Below are 19322 nucleotides of genomic sequence, written 5' to 3'. Positions count from 1 at the left end.
AGCAAACCACACACACTTAGCAGGCAGGACTCAAAGGAGATGAAAAACCACACAGCAGCACAAAACTTACTGTTAACATGAAAAGCAAGTTCAAATAGTGTCAGCCCCATGACAGGTGGATTGCCATTAATGAAGGCCTGTTTCCTAAAGGAGAATTGCAGCTGACGCCCAATAGGTACTAAACAACTTGCAGTTTGTTTTAAGAGAGTCCAGGTTATTTCTGTATTTTCAGTGAAAGCTTCATTCCCTGCTTTTGCTGTGAATGTGTGCTGGAGACAAACTCACTGCAGTTACAGACACAGGGCAGCATCTTTACAGCCCTAACCTGCGCTGGTTTGTAGGTCAGGTGAGAGATTTGAGAAGTGCTGTGGTTTTTATGATTCCTGCACTTTTCAGGAGATAGATGCCTAAAATATATGCAAACCTGACCAAAAAAAAAAAAAAAACAAAGGATTTGTAGCAGACTAAGGGACAAAACAGAATTAGTCTCTTTATCCATGCAAGCTGGATTCAGACACGGAAACTTGGGCAGCATGTACAAAAATGAAGTATAAAGGGAAATAAATGGCCCAGCTTTGCCAAGCAGAAATATGTACAATGTATCTTAGCAAGAAACACAAGCTTTCCAGCTCCCAAGCTATTTGATTAATGAGCATTCTGAAAATAATAGCTTTTGACCAAAAGTACTTGAAATTCATTAGTGTCTTAAGCTTTTGCAAAATATGCAGGCATTTCATATTCAGTTTTCTGAATGACAGTAGCTTAATAGCATTCAATTTATTCGCAGATAAGTGTCCAACATAGTGCATTTTGGCATTTACACTTGTATGCATCTATTGTTCATGGATTTTTGACAATCTCTATTTAAATTATTAAGAAAACATTCCTAAAAATCCTAAAATTTGTCAGATTGTTTGTCAAATACTTCTAGTACCATCACCACAGAGAAAAGCTGGAGCTGTTTGGGACATGAAGGTTAATTTCAATTAATTCAACAATTTAAAGAGGGGGAAAACTTATTATTAATTTTCAGAACTCAGGCATCCATATTCATAATTTGAAAATAAAAACCATAGCTTCTTTTTTTTCGAAATGGAAATTCAGTTAAAGGGGTTTAAGGAATGTATAGGCCAAACTAGAATAACAAGTTTCAATGAAACTTAAATAAAATACCTTTGCACAATATAAAAGCTTTCCAGCAATTTGCTTTATCAATGTTGGGGGATTTATTATTTTTCAGATTTCAAGGTAGGATTTTTGTTTGTGATTTGAGGTTTCTATCTGAATTCATAGAATATTTTTTTTAAGAAATCTCAAAAATTCTCATCAACTAGGAAATTCTCCTTTCCTTTCAGCCTAAATTAGAAATGTTTTTAGCAAGGGCCATGCTATGAGGATGAATTTTATCGCATCCCAATATGAGGAAAATAAGTTACCTGCTGTGTTAAATAAATGCCATTTTTTTCTACAAAAGTGGCCATAAGCATGTGGAAGTATCATTTTGATTCTTCCAAGAGTCTCATGGGTGCCATCACATTGATGGAAAACTGCAGGTGTATGTCACTGTATATGTACAGACAGGGGAGGAGGCGTTGTACAATGGTAAAAAACAATAGTTCTATAACCTATCTTAGCAAAACTATTCTGTACTGCTTATTTAATTGTCATATCCTCAGAAATGCTGTCACTGTAATCTATATCATAATGTATGGTAGAGCTAGTTAATTTGCTTGTTAAAAGCCTTGAAGGAATTACCTGTGAAATAGTGTGCTCCTGGTGTAGGAAGTTCCTGTAGTTTGATAATGCCACATCCATGATGGTATCTGCTAAAGAATGAATCTGGAGTCCTGCAGAGGCAAAAGATTCATGCAAGTGCAAGTGAATGTCTTTAGCTGCAGGCTTTGAGTGCAGTTCTGTGCAGCAGCCCAAGTAACACCAGGCTGATCCCATGTAATCACCTCAGCATGCCAGCATTTCTCTCTCCTTCCCTTTTATGGATTGATGTTAAGAGAGGAGGGCTGAGCAGAGGGTCAGCTTCATATCTGAAACTTAGTACAGGGTTACAAAAACTTAGTCCAGTCACAAAACACTCAGGGTTTTATGAGGACATTGCTCATTAAAAAAATTCCACCAAAGGCCGTGCTCTGCAGTTCTTGGCAAAGGTCTCTGTGCCAGGTACTGATGTAAAGCAGCCATTCTGTATTTGTGTGACTTGACACATTCCAGGATTTCCTGACTGTTCGATCAATCCACAATACAAACTACCCTGGTAAATTATATAAACATGCCTGCTTCTGAACAGCCAAGGGTCTTCTTGTTTCCCCTGAGGATTTCTCAGTCTTCAGCATCTTAGGTGTTCAAACTTTTGCCTCCTTTTTGTCATTAGTTTATTAGCTCTGGGAGTGTCATTCAAGGGCTGTGTCATTCAATATGAGAAAGATGCCATTGAATATACCAGCTTTTGGTTCTCTGTCATCAGCATGGTTTGCCCTTCAGTCACAAAGCCCCTGCATGTTTAATTAGAAAAAGGAAAAAAAAGGAAAAAAAGAAAAAAAGGAGGGAAACTCATCACCTTGCACTGTTTGGAAAGCAAAAGCATTGAATGTCTCATCCAAACCACCTTTTGACATGGATGAGCTTTACATGGAGTCCTACCAGGTAGCAGCCCAAATTTAGGAAGGCCTTCAGTATGTGGTATAAGTCTGAAGTCTCTGCTGGTTTGGACACTCTTGAGTTCTGGCCACCACAGGGAAGACAGCAAAGGGGCAGGTTGAAGCACACTTGGCTTTGCTTAACAGAGTGGGAGATGAGTTCTGAGCATTTGGAGAAGCTCTGTTTAAAACATATATGCTGTTGCCTTGCCTCGAGTGGTGATTTCCTGTTTGTGAACCATCACTGAGCTGCTCAAAAAATTTCTCTCCTTCACATTATACTTAAATCTTGTTTAAATTGTGATATATTACTCAAAGAGCATAGGAAACAGGCCAATGCTTCTGCACATTGATTGTGTTTCCTGTGCTGCCTTCAGGGTACATTTTAACACTGCTCTGTGAATCAGGATGACAATGTATGAGGGCTATTTGCTTTAGGAGGATAGCAGCTGATGCTCAGACAGTATTATTTTTTGGATAATTGTGCAGGCTGACTAGACTTGGGCTTTCCTTATTGGCCTGAACTGTTGTCTGTTAAATAATAGCCTGGGTGCCATAGCTCTGAACCAGATAAATTGTTTGCATTATGTGATAAGAGGTATGGCAACAAAAGCAACCCAACCATGCTTGCATGTGAGATTGAAATACTGTATTCATAGCTTTTGAAAATACTTGTATTTTCCTTTAGGTATATTTTCAAATGCATTTGGAATAAAGAAATAAAATCATTGAAGAGGCACAGTGTTGGAAGAATCAGTCTGCAATACATAAGCATGCATTGCCATCCTTCTTGCTTTTCTAACACAGTTAATGCAAAATACAGAAACCCTAAAGGAAAGAGAAAGGGTAATGAACAACAACAAAAAATATCAATGAGAAAACTCCCATAACAGTTCTTGACAGATGCAGTTACCTTTGGCCTGCAGCTGGTCATGAGACTGGCAGATACCAGCTGGGCAAAGTGCACTGAGAGACATCCAGAGCATCCAGGCAGAAGGGCTCTGGAGCACCTCTGAAGTGTGTCTGGCAGCCCTGATCTTCTGTGCTGCTCAGTGAGGAACATAAATAGTGACTTCCTGCATTATCTTCCATGGCCAAGTAGAATGTACTGAATAGACCATGTAAAACCCTCAGTAAGACTGATGCTTGATGTAGGCATGCTGAATGCCTGGCTGGGCTGAGGCAACTGCAGACTTCCCAGTGAGGTTTTGCTTAGTCCTTTCCCATCATGGTAGAAGTACTGCTTTATTTAACCTCTTAATAATGGCAGGCATCATTGTGGTAAGCAAGACTAGCATGTGATGGGGAAATTCCACTTCTCTAAGAAGAACTCTCTTTGGCAGTAATTAACCAACTTACACCACTTCACTTTCACAGAAGCTTCTCTGCAGTCACATATTTCATCTGTGGGTCCCTTAGTCATAAACCAATTTCCATAGCCTGCTGTGGAGACATCTAAACTAGCAAACCAAACAGCAGCATCCAGAAAATAAATCTCTTCCTGCAAATAATCCTGGTTCCATTGTACTAGAGGTTGCTTTCCATATCACTGGGACTGTTGGCACTTTTGAAGACCCTACAGAGATCTATAAAGCTTTAAATGTGTGTAATTGCAGTTACATAAATGCCTTCTTAAATCTGGGATGATACACCTAAATTCAACTTTAAATTATGCAAATTACCTGCTAAACTCTCAGCCACTTTTTGCAAGTCAAATATATATATAGATACACACACACACATATGCATATACATGTAGAGAGAGATATATATATAAACATATATGTATATTCACACATTATGCATTGTGAGACAAAATCTGAGCTTTTTCATTCAAGAAAAATTAAGACAAACAGAATTAAGAGGCTAGGCTTCAGACCCAAGGGATTAAAAGGAATCAACACTTTTCAATGATCAAAGAAAGAAGTAAAAAGGAATATGAAAAAAAAAAAAAATGCAGGCAAGAATCAACCTTAAAGAGGAATTCTGGAACTGGAGATTTACAGTGTCTAGCATTATTTAAGAATACAAAAGTCTTATATTATTTTCCCAGGGCACCAAAGACAAGATACTTTGTTTTGTTAGAAAATCAGCTACTTTGTTGTATTCACGGTAAATTCTTTTAAAAAACAGCTATGCCGGATTTAATGATAGATTGAGAAACAGACAGAGAGAGAGAGAGAGATTGGAATATTCACCACATGCAAGGAAAACCAAGAGTCTTCAGGATTTTTTTATTTATTACCCCCCAGAATACTCTTAACATTTTAACCAACTTAGACTCTTTACACTTTTTACACTAATATTGTACAGTGGATCCTTGATTTCTCTGTAAAATTACTTTCCCAGTACTCCTTGGCCTTAGATGAGGAACTGTTCACACAGTGAGGTCAGGATGCATAAATGAGCTGAGTTTCTGCAGTCACTGCTGTATCACAACCTGCTTTCTCTCTCCTGCAGTCTGAGATGCTGAGCTAGGGAGAGCTGGCATTGATAGCCCAATCCTGACACCATGTTTATATGATTTTTAAATGTATTTGGGTGGGTTTTCTTCATGCCTTTTTTTGCTTTGTTTTGTTTTGTTGCTGTTGTTATTGACCAGTTTGATTCCAGTTTTGCTACTTTGGTTCTGCAGGGAGCTCCAGCTGGGACTGTATTTCACACTTAACAGCTGAAAGCTTGAAAGGTCTCCAGTTTACCACAGAAAAAATGTCAAGAGTGTTTAACCACAAGTCTTCTTGGAATAATTTTTCTGACAACAGTCTTCTTTTCTTTCCATTTATCTGCAGGTCTCTCATGACTTTGCAATCAATTTCAATGAAGACAACCCAGAATGTGCAGGTAATGCTCACAGAAGGACAGACTGCCATAGTTTTGCTCTGTGCAAAATGCGCATTTTTTTATTGCATCACCTGAGTATTATTCAAAGTGGTTTTATTAAAGAGGGCAGCTAGGATTTGGGGACCTGACAAGCACCAGACCATTGATCTTAACTTTAGAAATCTTCGAAAGTGCCATACAATAATTTCCTGAATTATTAGTAGATGGACATTCAGCACTTGGACTTCCTGGAATCACTTGCATTTCTGAGAAGTAGACTAATTTAAAATCTTCAGCTGCCTCAGCATCATAGGTTGTGCTGCAAAGAAGGATATGAAAAAGCAGGCTGTGAACCTCTGTGAACAAAAAATTTCCTCAATTTAGAGCCAGTTCTTCGACCAGACCTATAGCCTGCTGCAAGTCAAGGGCAGGGAAGCAGCTGATGACTATTGTGGTAGAAAGAAACCTATTTCCCTGAGAGCAAATGCAGCAGGAGGCTACAGTGTAAGATATTGCTGTGTTCTACCAATAGTCATTAATCCTTGGTAATCAGAGGCCAGATTTATGTAGCAGATGTTGCTCTATGTCTTGTATTTGCAAATGAGATCTGCAGTGACTAATGCTGTCTTTTTAAAATCTCCTACCACAATTCACACATTTTGTAAAAGACAATAACAGGAAAATGACCTCTAAACCCAGTAACAGTTAAGAGTCTTGCTCAAGTGATCACTGCTATCTAAAATCGACAGGTTGTTATTCCCCCTTATCCTTCTGCTTCCATCCAAATAATGAACTGGATATTTCAAAATGCTCTTCCTGTTCAAATTTTCTAGCTGCTCCTTTCAGCCCTTCTCAGGCTTATTAGTGGCTTTCTTTTGGGCATGGGCAGCAAACATGTTCAGGATGAGAACTAAGATGTAGAGAAATGAAGTGAGGAAAAGAAGAGAGGACAAGCAATTCAAGGGAGAGAGACATTAAAAGAATTCAGAGTTCATGCATCTTAAATGCAAGACCTGGTTTTGGTTCAGTGGTCATTCCTGCTTTGTTGTTGCACTTGAATTGTTGGATTGCCCCAGCCTTTGCAGGTCATGTGCTTGAAATGCAATTGGGCATAAGTTCTGCAGCTGCCTGATGTGCTCACACGGCTCTTTACAGTGCTTTTAAGGAGTTGAAAGGAGCAGAAGTTACATGTCTGCATCTAGAAGTGCCTGTAAGCTTGTAAGCCAGCTTGATGTTGAGACTTCAGTGTGGGGATGGAGTGGGGAAGCAAAAGAAACATCAGCATTCCATCTGGACCATCGTATTTAATAATGTGTCATTAAAACAGTTAACAGTGGTCAGCATTAGGTGATAACATATTTACGTGTGTAGTGTTCAAAAAGAGCTTGTTTCTCAATCTGACTGCAGGATATTTGTGACCCTTTGTAAACTACAGAGAAAAGCTCTAGCAGTCCATGCAAAGAACACTTATTTTTATCCCCCGCCCTTGCTTCTTCTTTTGAATTAAAGGCTAATTCTTTTATCACACTGCCATTGTTATATAATGATTTTTATTGACTGAAAAGGCTGCCAGATCTAGGTGGTGCCAGCAGCACAGTCTGGACAGACAAACCCTCTGTAAGCAAGGGATTTACTATCCAAACCACACTCTGTGTGCAAAACTAAATGCAACAATGGAAATGAAAGGGGGTAAAAAAAAACAGGAAGCAGCTGCTCTATGAGGCTTTGCTTATGTCACTTAATAATTTAAACTTTATTTGTATCTTTGCATAAGACTCAGTTATCTGCTGAGTTAGCCCATTGGCTGAAAGGAGTTCTAGGCCTAAGAAAACATAAAAAAGTTGTTGCAACATGAAAGAATACCGGAGAAGAAATTTTGCAGCATTTGCACCTGTATCTGCAGGATATTAAAAGCACTTATTTATCTAAAAGGATACCTTTTTAAATAATATCAACCTGGGTGAAAGCAAGAAGGGGAGACAAACCACAAAATGTGTTGTTTATTCCTCTGCTGCAGCTTGTTCATCTGCCTGTCAGGGTGCTTGTTAGTTCTGTGATGTTTTCTAGATGCTCTCACTGTATTAGGTGTCACAGGGAACACTAACATCAGCAAGTCATGTGGAGACAGGATGCAAGAGTAAGGAGATAAAGTGCTTAGTGATTACACTATTTTACCTTGTAATATCTAGCATACTTGCCAGAAAATAAAGTTGCTTAAGAATATCTTGTTTTAAACAAAGAAACAGCGGTTGGATGTGATATAAAAATGTGTGTGTTTATTTTCCCTTTGAGGAATGAAATCCTTTTCTCTGTGGAAGCAGAGCTTTTCCTGGCACAAGGTAGTGTGAAGCATCACTCTACATACAGACAAGATATTGATATGCAGAGCGCTGGAATTCATAAAATATGGATATCCTCACATGTTACCATTTCCGTTCTTGAAAATTATAGTATTTATAGTATTATATTTTGTATATTTGTAGTATATTATTTTTATAGTCTTAAAATTAATACTTAGTTTATTATCTGAGGAAGAAAGTAGGCAAAAACCTCTAGTCTGAATGAATGTTTCTGCACATCTATCTTAAACCCATATATGTATGCATACACTGTATTTCATTGGAGATGCTGAAAGTGGATTCCAAATAAAAATGTAAAGAGTTGAACTGTGAAAAAAAATGCACACATGCCTAAAATAAAGGAGTACAAGGACATCAAGCTACAAAGTAATCCTCACATATTCTGTTGAGTTGGGATTGGATAGACAGTAGATATTTCTAAAATATATCAATCTGAGAAATCAAATAAGAAATTATATTTCTAGAATGTGTCTCTTTCTAAGATGAGAGCAACTTTCTGACATGAACAACACTAAATCTCTGTGGAATGCAGGGAGTAAGTTTTATCTTACATTATTATACTGCATAAGAAGAAAAGTATGGTGTATCTTGTCATCATCTTAGGAAAGATTTATGAGGCCTTCATGCAACATCATTAAGTATATGTAATGAAATCCTTAGCAAGTTTAAAATTGGGAGTTACCAAAAGGTCAGTTTTGCAATATGCAATTTAGTCATTGGAATTACCAAGGGACATTTTGTAACACTACTTTACATTTCAGCCAATGCAGCTATAATTGGAGCAAGTACTTTTGTCTGTTGGCACTGCAATGGAAAAATATATCTGTAGCTGTCTCTAAAGAGAGAAAACTGTGTTCTCCACCACTTTTTCATAGGAGTGTATGTGTGTCGTTATAAAACAGTTACAACTCCCTGTCATTTGTTAGCAAAAACTCTGCACCCATCTATCCTGTAAATATGGTTGGGTAAAAAAAATCTCATGAGTGAGCGAGTTTCCCTGCAAACTGAAACTGGCTTAGGATCTTACCAAAGCTATTTCAGTCTTCAGCATCCTTTGCAAAGCTTTTCAGTCTATCACTTTCTTTCCAACATTAGACCTCTAATCCTTTAGGTCTGGTAAGCTGGGAGTTCTGAATGGGGAGGCTAATGTGCATCACTTCAAGAAATCCTTCTTCTCAATGATTGAAAATACCAATTTCCATTCTGTGATCTGTCAAGTGTGTCAGCAAAGAAGTCTTTGCTCCCTGGTCTCACTATATATCCTGAAATGAAAAAGCCAAAAATAGCTAGTTCTCCATCAAAATTTCTCAGCTGAAGCTCATTTTTCTGTAGGCTGCAAAGCATCCTGCTGTTTCTTTCAAGGTTTCACAGCTTTTGGTCATAGTCAAATTCAACCTATGAGTGATTATGCAAATTAACCCTGAAAAATTATTTTCTTAGCACAGGAGAGTGAAAAGATGTTTTGAATTCCTTAACAGCTTTAGGGCATAAGTACAAAGGACAAGTTTGTTGGCAACAGCCATGATAAACAAAAATATTTATCTGAAGAGGAGAAAGAATTGTTTAAGTGTTTCTTAATGTGTGTTTAGACTTTGATCATGAATCTTAGTTGTTGATCAGGAAGCTATCATATCTTAAACTGAGAAGAATGGAAGCTGTGGCATTGCAAGCTCATACATGAAAAATAGACATTAAAAGCTGCTGTAAAGGAGAAGCATGGTATAATAATTATATATTACAAACTAGATTTAAGACAGCTAGAGATGGATTCCTGGAAATTATCTTAAGATTCTAGTCCTTGCTTATCATGTAGTATTTTTAATTTGTTCATTAAGAAGCCACCTTTCATTTACATTTTGAACAAGCCTGATATAGGCAATGTGCTCCACATTTCTTTTTCTTTTTTTGGTTTTTCATGCCAGGAATACAAGGTGTTGTGGAAGCTTATCAGAGTTGCCTTCCCAAGCTGCAGCTGTACGGACCGACAAACATTGCTCCCATCATCCAGAAAGTGGCAAAATCTGCATCAGAGGAGACCAACACCAAGGAGGCCTCGGTAAGGGAAAAAAAATCTGTGTTTGCCCTTTTTTCCTTGTCTGATGATGGATCTCTTGTAGGCCATCAAGGCCTTTTAATGCAGATTGCACCTTCCCAGTTTTTATTAACTGCCTTCACTGAAGGCAGCTTAAACCTCTGTCAGGTGGAACAGTGTATCCAGTCTTTCTAGCTTTGATTGTCACAGCTTTAAACTCTTTTCCCACTGATCTATTTCCTGCTTTTAGGGCTGTTTCACTGTAGCACACCCAGTTCTTCACTGTGGAAATAGAAATGGCACTACTAAGGTTACAAAAATTGAGCATTGAAGCCCTAAAAGTCTTGGTTGTACCAAGAGATGAGTTCAAATGATTCCTAGTTCAGACTATCCAATTTCATATCTCCTGCAGAGGCTGTACTAAAATTTTTCTGTTCACCTAGGGAACTTTTCCAACAATTCATTTGAAAATGGTAAGGATACAGTTTTCAGCTTGTTATTACTGATCAAGTAATTTGTGCCTTTTAGAAATTGGAAGACAAATCTGTTATCCTGCACCTGATAAAAACACTAGGGCAGATTTCTCGAGATAAAAGACTTACATATTGATCATGTTTTAAATGTACACTCTTGAGATGCATTAAGTTTATTTTGATCCTGTCTTCAATACAGAATGGGAGAAAGGGAGAACAAGAGAAAGTATGTGAGCGAGTAGGTCTGAGCCATTTAGAAGAGCAGTGCTGTAAAGGAGTAAGGGATGTAAGAGAGACACTGTGTACTGCAGCACAAAAAGTGCCTAAGTACCGAACAGAATAGAGCTGTGCACTGGCATGAGCATGATCACCTGGCCTAGAGCGTTCTCTAAGCTTTCTTCATGTGCTGGGCCTTTTTTAAGTCAGCACTTCTAGGGCAGCAGTTATCAAATATTTCTGTTCATGAGTCTGGGCTTGTGATTGGTATTTACAAGAGCATGTAGTGACAGAACGAACGGTAATGGCTTCAAACTGAAAGAGGATAACTTTAGAATAGATATTAGAAAAAACTCTTTACTGTGAGAATGGTGATGCACTGGAACAGGTTGCCTGGAAAAGCTAAGGTTACCCCATCCCTGGAAATGTTCAAGGACAGACTGGATGGAGCTTTGAGAAACCTGGTTTAGTGGAACTTCTCCCTGCTTCATCATCTGTTCCGCCTAGATGATCTTTAAGGTCCCTTCCTATCCAAACCATTCTGTGATTCTGTGATTCCACTGATGTTTCCAGAACCTTGACAGTATTTAGGGTTCCAGTCCTAAAATAGGGAATTGCTATGTCTGAATTTCCATACCCACCTAATCCTGAGGTGGCTCACTCTATTCCCAGTGCTGCTTCTGATCTAATATGCCTTACTAAGTTCCTTCATTCTATACCTAAGTTTTCCCCTTTCTATCTGAATAGCAATTTATAGTACGAATGTTCAAGATTAAGTTTTCTCCCTGCATGTTTTATTTGTGGCAGGACAAGATGATTGGAACACTTTGAGTTTTTACCACTGTATGCACCTAAATATTATTAATGTTTAGTGTGTTGGTATTGCTCATGCAGAGTGACCAAATCCTATGATTTGTTCATTTTTCCTATTAATGCACTATAAATTTCTTATAAATTACTTCAGCTGCCCAATAATTAATAATGGATTCAAGTAAGGGCCACTCTTCACCATTACCAAGTCACATCATGATCCCAGTTCAGTGGGCTTTGCAGATTTGGGAGAGAAATGACAAGCTCACCAAATTGCTTGCTCTCCTCTGAAGAATGAGAAAGCCTCTCTTTGGGGCTCTGTATGAAGAGTATGAAGATGGATATATTCCTGCCTTGCTCTCCTCAGAGACCCCATTACTCTGCAGAGGAGAAATTAGTAGCTGAGGAGTTTGGAATGGAAAATTCTATATAGTCAATAAAAAGGCTCTTTTCTCTTTAAAAAGGTCCATGAGGGAGTTACCAGAAACACTTTTATACTTTTTAACTTAAAAGGTTAAGCAGCTTTGGACTGTTAACTAACGACATAATTTTTCCCTTCTTGTCCAACAACTTCAGCAATACTTCATCCTGCTGATCCTGACGGACGGGGTCATCACAGACATGGCTGACACCAGAGAGGCCATCGTCCACGCCTCCCACCTCCCCATGTCAGTCATCATCGTCGGGGTGGGCAACGCTGACTTCAGTGACATGCAGATGCTGGACGGTGATGACGGCATCCTGAGGTCTCCCAAGGGCGAGCCAGTGCTTCGAGACATTGTCCAGTTTGTGCCATTTAGGAACTTCAAACATGTAAGCTGGTTTTTCCATCCTTGCCACAGAAGGGTGAATGGGTATAGTGAATGATTCATGAGGCTGGGCTCAGCTTTGCATATGCATGAAGGGTTGAGTAAGTCTATGGCATTATTGTGTCAGAAATAGTGAAAAAGAAAGGAATCAGAACATGCTCCATTAGTGAGTTGGTGAGAGTGGGAAAGGAAGAGATGAGGCACAATCCCTGTGCTTTTTGTGGTGCCAGTCCTTGCTTCCACTTTCTGCCTGATTTAATTTGGTTACTTTCCCTGCCTTATTTTTCATTGTGTCTGTTTTCCATTCTCTTTTGCATCTGTTCTATTAGAACTACTGTATTCTGCTTTCCATTCCTTCATTTCTTTAGGCAGATGAAATGGCTTTGAACTTGTCCTCACAGTGTTCCCCAGGAGGCTTTTTCTTTATTGAGGTTTGATCCCTGAGTTCTCAAATGCAGGACAATCCACCCACAGCATCCTGGTTACCTCCAAACCCTTTCCCAAATTCTGTACAAGAACACAGGCAAGAAAGTGCCATTACTGAGAGCTTCCCTGTGCCCTCAGCCAGCTGTTTCTGACTGAGGCCAGTGTAGTGTAGAAGACATTCTAGGAAAGAAAGGAGCAGAACCAGCATTAAATTGCCAAATCTAAAGTAAAGCTTTGGTCATGAACTTTTCTTCTCAGTCTCCTGCCCTGCACTGTACCATCTGTTCCAGGGACTTTTCAGCAACAGGGTAGGCACAGCATTCACCAGCAGAAGGGGCTTTCCCACACCCAGAGGGGTTTTTCAGAGCCCTTTTCCTCCATATGGAGGCATGCATTATGTTCCTCTGCAATCCTGTTCCCATCCCTTTCCTTCGCTTTCTCCATCTTTCTCTCCCTTCTTTCCTCTCACTTCTGTTACATTTATTTGGTTCTCAAGACTGGTTTTTTGCTCTGTCTAGGAAGGATATCCTCAGTATTTGATTTGAGATTTTTTTTTTACCTCACAGTGCAACTGAGTCATTCTCCACATGAGATTGCTCTTTTCAATCTGCTCCCATACACTAGAGATCCTTAGATTTGGATATGTCACAGCCAAGTTCTCAACTCTGGGCTGGTTTTGATCTGCATATGGGTTTGCACTGCTTACATTTCTTTTTAAATTTAGCTTCTCTTTTGGTTTTTCTGGGATTTTTGTCACTACATGAGCTTTTTTTTTCTGTTTGCTACTTCCAAAATGCCTTAATTTTGCTCTTTGCAAGGGTTGTTCTTTTTTTCTCATTTCAAAATACTATTTTGCAATATTTGCCTTAGATCTATCACACTTCTTACTTTCACAAACTCTACTGAGGAGCAAGAGAAACAAACTTGTTCCTTAGTTTCATTCTAGCTTTATGTAAGCCATGGATGCACACAGGAGGGAGAACTCACCTTTTGCTATTAGTTTGGTGCCACCATGCCACATAGCTGCAGATTGACTACTGAGTTGTAGACACTCACATTTCTGTGCTGACAGGGGCACACAGCCACCTACCTGCTGAATCAAAGTATGAGCACAACCACCTCAGAGCTTGTGATTCTTTCAGCACATAATCGCAAGGTGTGTAGCGCTGCACTGTAGTCATTGGAAAAGTGTCCAGAGCTGAGTTATTTATGGGCTAGTGGGAGAGCTACTTTTAATTAGGTGAAAACATGTTTCTGCAAGGAACTGGCAAAGCCAGCTACATTTGTTATTTTTAGTTTCACTTTGTTTTTATTATAAAGCTAAAATCATCCTGGGTTTAATAGATTAGCGCAGACAGTTGCAGTTCTGGGCTCTAAATATATTGTGCCCCTGGTGTTAACTTGTGACTGAATCTGTGGCATCGTTATTGCCAGAACTGGTCAAATGACAAGCATATATTCTTTTTAGCTGATTTAGATTAACTTCCCCAGGACTTGGAGAGGAAAGCATTCTTTATGTATTCTTCTTGTTAAATAGCGATATTTTTCTCCCTCTTTCAGTAGCAAAGATAATATAGGTATAGAGATAGATTTGTATTTGCTCTATCAGAAAAGTTAATATATCTTATGCAACCTGATATTTAGTCTGTTTATTGTCATCTTTCAGCTTTTCAGCAAATGTCAGTGTAATGGATGACTGCTCATAACAATAGTCACTTCTGGTTGAATTTCTTTATTGTCATATCCCAAATAATCTCTCTCTCTCAACAAAGTGACATTCACATCTTCCTTGCTTATTTAGCACTAACAAAAGACCATACATCAGCTAGTGAAATAATTTTTCATGGGAGAAATGAGTGTGATGTTTTGATTCAAATTTATTTTTCCCCACAGAGGAAATGCAGATTTAACACATTTGGGAGATTTTTGTTAGATCAGTTCTGACCAAACACAAGAGTTTACATATATCAGCATATTATTTTTGACAGCTTTAAGCAAAATACATGTTTAGGTAAAAATCCCATTCCTTTTGTCAATGTACCTTGTGTTAATTTATTAAGTAGAAAAAACAAAAAGTTGAAAGGTCTTTTTAGAAAGATTAAAAATCAAATTGTATAAGGTTTATAGGTTTTTCTGATAAATCAAGTATTTATTTATTCCTAAATCCATATATCTATTAATGACAGAAGGAGAGAAGAAAATGTTATGCGTGAGCATTTTTTTTTTTTTTTTGCTGGAAGAGTAAACCAAAATTCCCTTGGAGTCGACCCAAGCAATATTTTTTTTTCATTACTTCTATTCTCAGGTCAGCTTGGAACTCAAAATCTCATATCTATCCAAAGAGATCAAAAATAATCTGTGCAAAACCTTCCCCTTTGAGAAATGGAAGGGGGGAGAAGGAAGTTGTAAAAATAATCTATAGACTGAATCCCTTTTATTTTATAAGTTTAACTTCAGAGAAGGTTTTGAGCCTGCACAGCACTCAAAGAGGCATTTAACACATTTTAATTAGTCATTCACATACCTAAAATCTTATACCCACATCAATGTTTTACTGGCTTAAGACTCAGTGTAGACAGCAGGCTCTATTATAGGGGTTTCATCTCCTATGTGATACAGTGCAGCAGAAGTACTTCAGTAAAACATCTAAGCTCTTTCTCTCTCTCTTTATGGAGTATCTTTGAAGCCATCAAAATAATAATAGCAACTGTAGTGACTCTTGGCAAATCCTATAGTTGTAGAGGCTTGATAAAATCAAGGTAACCATTAACACTTAAAACATGTCCCATTGTATAGTGGGTGACATATGCCATTCACTAAAGGGGAACATATCAAACAAAGGAAACAGATTTTCCCTGAACCCACGTGACTTTTTTCTCTCTGTAATCATCACCACCCCAGTAATGTGAGTGTCCTTCACCTGAAACTACAAAACAGTGATGTTCCGTCACTGAAACGCCACTGAAGAAAATCACCTGCCTCAATGCATTCACAGTCCTATTTTAAGAAATGAAATTTTCTGCCTTTGGGATGTATGATATATTTACTGGGCACAAATCTGATGCCACAGGTAGATTGTATTCCATTCTTCATTTTATTTAATCACAAAGGTTAACAGCTGTGATTTAATAACATACATCACAAAGGAGAGTGGATAGCACAGCTCATAATCACTGCAAGGAGCAATGTTTTGCACTATGTATTGTAGTTAAAGGTGAAGCATTGTGAAGCTAAAGAACTGAACCAACACCAATTATGGAATCACAGGGGATTATTTTCCTGCTGCTGACTGATCTCACTGTTGTTTATCAGCTATCAATTGATAACTATTCATCTGAGGTGCTTATTGCTAGAATGCTCTTCAAGCAGTGGAGAAAATGTTACAGTAAAATATTAATTTAATGTCCCATCTGTGGTAAAGATCCAGCAAAGGCAATCTTTTCACAACACTGATGAAATGGGTCTGTGTTTTGGCTTAGAAGTTACTGAGTGTAAGCCTCACTGATGAAAATGCTGCTTTGCACCATCTGATCTGCAAATGAGAGTGCTTTACCACCACAAAAATTATGTAAGGTACAGGTGGTCCAAATCATCAGAGAGGAAGCCAACCCCAAGCCTGTTTTTAGGATGTTCCCTGCTAGAAAGAGCCCCAGGACCAAGAGACATCACTGGCATGATGAAACTCAGTTATGCAACAGTTGCCCATGCTCAGACTGAAGTACGGCTCAAGCCAGTTACCCCAGGGCAATCCTGTGTGGGGCACATATTGCCTGTGAGCCTGTGGGCACAGTAAATGTTTTTGCCTAAACCTCAATAAAAGGCTTTTCAGTTGAGAGCTCCTGAAGTGGCAGTGATTCAGCTGTGCATCTGAGCCCTGACAGAGCCTGTTCTGAAGGGCTGACCCTTCCTTCAGGAGGAATGGATGTGGCATCAGAAGAGAGAAGTGGCGGAGGGAGGATGATGCACAGCAGTGATTGTCATTGGCCTAAAGTTCAGAACATGTGAACTGCACAGATCCAGAGAAGTTGATGGCAATGCTCCTGCCCAGCATTTTAAAGACAGAGCAAAGTTTCCAGATTGCTACAGCACTGGCTCAGGGCTCTTCCCCCACTCCCAGTTTTTTACCTCTGTGTAGGGTTGTATTTTTAGTAAGATAGCACAGAGGCAGGCTAAGGTATGTACAGCTTTGACACACTGGGAAGGAGATTTTAAAAAACAGTAATTTTCAATACTATAGTAGAAATCAGCCATTTGTGTGATTCCAAGGGGTATTTTCTGATTATTTTAGTTGGAACTATATGAACTTTAAGGTTCCTTCAAACCCAAATCATTTCATGATTCTATAAAACAGGTTTAGGCAAGAATTGGGCAGCTCTGGAAAACAATGCATTTCCCTTTTCAGGATTAAAGTGAATGGGTTCTGTTACTGTGTAATACCTTAGAACACTTGCTGCACTGACACATAAAGTATGCTCTATGCTTTGCCAGTTTGCTCATACAGAAATGTTCCAGGCTTTTTTGGCTGCACACATATTTTGATATAAATGTCACAGCAGTTAAGTTTATTTGTTACTAATCCCATACATGAGTCAAAATACAACAATACAGGGGAAAAAAAAAACCCAACTGTTTCTGATTTTGCCAGCATTATCTTTGTATTTGCAGTATTATAACATTTGATACTGAAATTTCTAATAGTCTGGAGTTTTCTTCACCTTTGGATTAGTGTGCCTACAAATAGATTACTTTTTGCATGCTATGTAAGCCAAATTTTAAGACTCTGTAAGGATAAGGATGCCACCCCATGAAACAGAGTAGGTCAAAAAATAGTCAATACAACCACTTTGTGACATGGTAGTTTTGCAACTTGGTTGATAACACTACAGAGAGTGAGGAAAAAAGCGTTCATTAATTTGGGAAAAAGTGCTTGGTGTGCAGAAGAAATGTGATCCAGCCACTGGCTGAGCTCCCATGCATTGTCTGAGATGCAGTCTGCGCTTTCTGGACATAAATACATCAATTTAAACCTCTCAAAATGACATTTAAGTGTTTGCATTTTTACTGCATTTTTTGTGGTGGGCTAAAAGGAAACATGGCCAAGAAGGCTGGCTCCTGAGGACGTGGAACCAGCTCTACCCAAACACTTAGAAACAAGAAAATCCAAAACATGGGGCAAGAGGGTGCATGGGAGAATGAGTCCAGCTTTGTCACTGCTGACTTCAGGGACTGAGGAATGTTCATGCAGCACACACAGGTAATGGTTGCCCACAAAACATCCACAGCCCCCTCTGCTTAAAATAAAGCATTTCAGGGTGTGAGGCAGCAATTCTGTGTGGCTGATGGAGGGCAGGGTTTCTCCCTGCACTGAGGGGGAGCCTTCCTCCCTGCCTGGGGTGAAAGCCAGTGGCCATCTCTGTATCTGTCCCTACCTTTCAGGGTCATCAGTTCTCAGTCTGGTGGACACCTGCCATTTTTACATTGCAGGAAGAGCTTTAAAGTCTCCACCAAGCCTAGGACTGAAACTTTCTTGTAACCATGGCTTAATTCCAATAAACACAAAGTATTTTTTATTGAATTAAAAACTTTCCCAGCCATTAAAACCCCATGCCAGATTCTGAGGAACAGAATGGTGATGAAGGCCCGCCTTTCACAGTGTTGTCCATTCATGTTCAGCTTGGAGCTCTGCGGGGTTCCTTGCTGAACACTGATGAATGAAGTCTTTGCAGCTTTTTATTGTGATATGGTGCCCTCCCAGAGTGCAGGGAAGTTCAGTTACCCTGAACTTAAAATTGTCCAAATGGACCTGGAATCACACAGAGCATTTTTGGCTTAGTGTACTTTGAGGCAGCTACAGCTCCATAACTGACTCATAAAATGAGTTTTCAGCAATAGTGTGATTCACTTTAAGTCTTTTTTGCTTTCCATCTCTGTACCATACTTCCTCCCTTGATCTCATGGCACCAATGGCTCTGAAACCCACGGCACTTCTAGCCAGGTTAATGCTTGTGTTTTCTACCATTTCCTGCAGGCATCCCCAGCTGCTCTAGCAAAAAGCGTTTTGGCTGAAGTTCCAAACCAAGTCGTGGACTATTACAATGGCAAAGGGATAAAACCAAAATGTATGTCAGAGTACGAGTCTTCCAGGACACTAGCTCCATGAACCTGCCTGCACTCTTTTACAAAATTAAAAAAGAAAAATGCTACTGTCTACAACTACTGTATTTAAAAAATGAAACAAACAACAAAAAAAAAAAATAGCACGTTTTGGTGATTTTTAACTAATTTTTTTTTTTTTTGCATGTGTAGCCTAAAGGCTTAAATCTGTCAAGCGGTTGTATTGTTGAAACCTTTTTATGAGAAAAAAAATCCAGAAAAAAAAAGGTGAATTCTTTACATTACAGCATGTTGCCTTGAAATAAAAAGTTATCTGTATCTGGTTTTTATACAGGTTTGTTGAAATTTTGCTAAATTTCTTATATTTACACTGTAAAGCATTTTGAAATATTTATTGAGAGTCGATAGCCAAAATGTCTTTGGTTTAATCTGCTATGAACTGAGAGATTTTTCAAAATGGCAGATGCATGAACTGTATTTTGCATGTTTAAAATAAAAACAACAGAGTTTTGCAGTTGTCTTTATTTCTCTCTCTGCCACAAGGCTGCCTGCTTTCAACTTCCATATTCCAAGGGAATGGTAATAAAGTGTTTCAATAGATACCTGACCTA

The 19322-nt window shown here is 38.8% G+C and overlaps 1 protein-coding gene across 1 annotated transcript in view; it reads left to right on the top strand.

The window, feature by feature from the left end:
- Positions 1–18781, top strand: part of CPNE4 (copine 4) — a 178601-nt gene extending 159820 nt beyond the window's left edge. The window contains exons 12-15 of the mRNA XM_041407781.1: positions 5441–5492; positions 9754–9887; positions 11939–12175; positions 18626–18781. Coding sequence (XP_041263715.1) covers positions 5441–5492; positions 9754–9887; positions 11939–12175; positions 18626–18757 — 555 coding nt within the window. The 3' untranslated portion in view covers positions 18758–18781. The remainder of the gene's footprint in view (positions 1–5440; positions 5493–9753; positions 9888–11938; positions 12176–18625) is intronic.
- Positions 18782–19322: the final 541 nt, after the last annotated feature.

The sequence above is a fragment of the Onychostruthus taczanowskii genome, unplaced genomic scaffold (assembly GCF_017590055.1).
Source record: "Onychostruthus taczanowskii isolate IOZ18803 unplaced genomic scaffold, ASM1759005v1 scaffold28, whole genome shotgun sequence".
Lineage (NCBI taxonomy): Eukaryota > Metazoa > Chordata > Aves > Passeriformes > Passeridae > Onychostruthus > Onychostruthus taczanowskii.
Note: the sequence above shows the minus strand (reverse complement) of the source record. Positions and strands in the feature narration are given on the sequence as shown.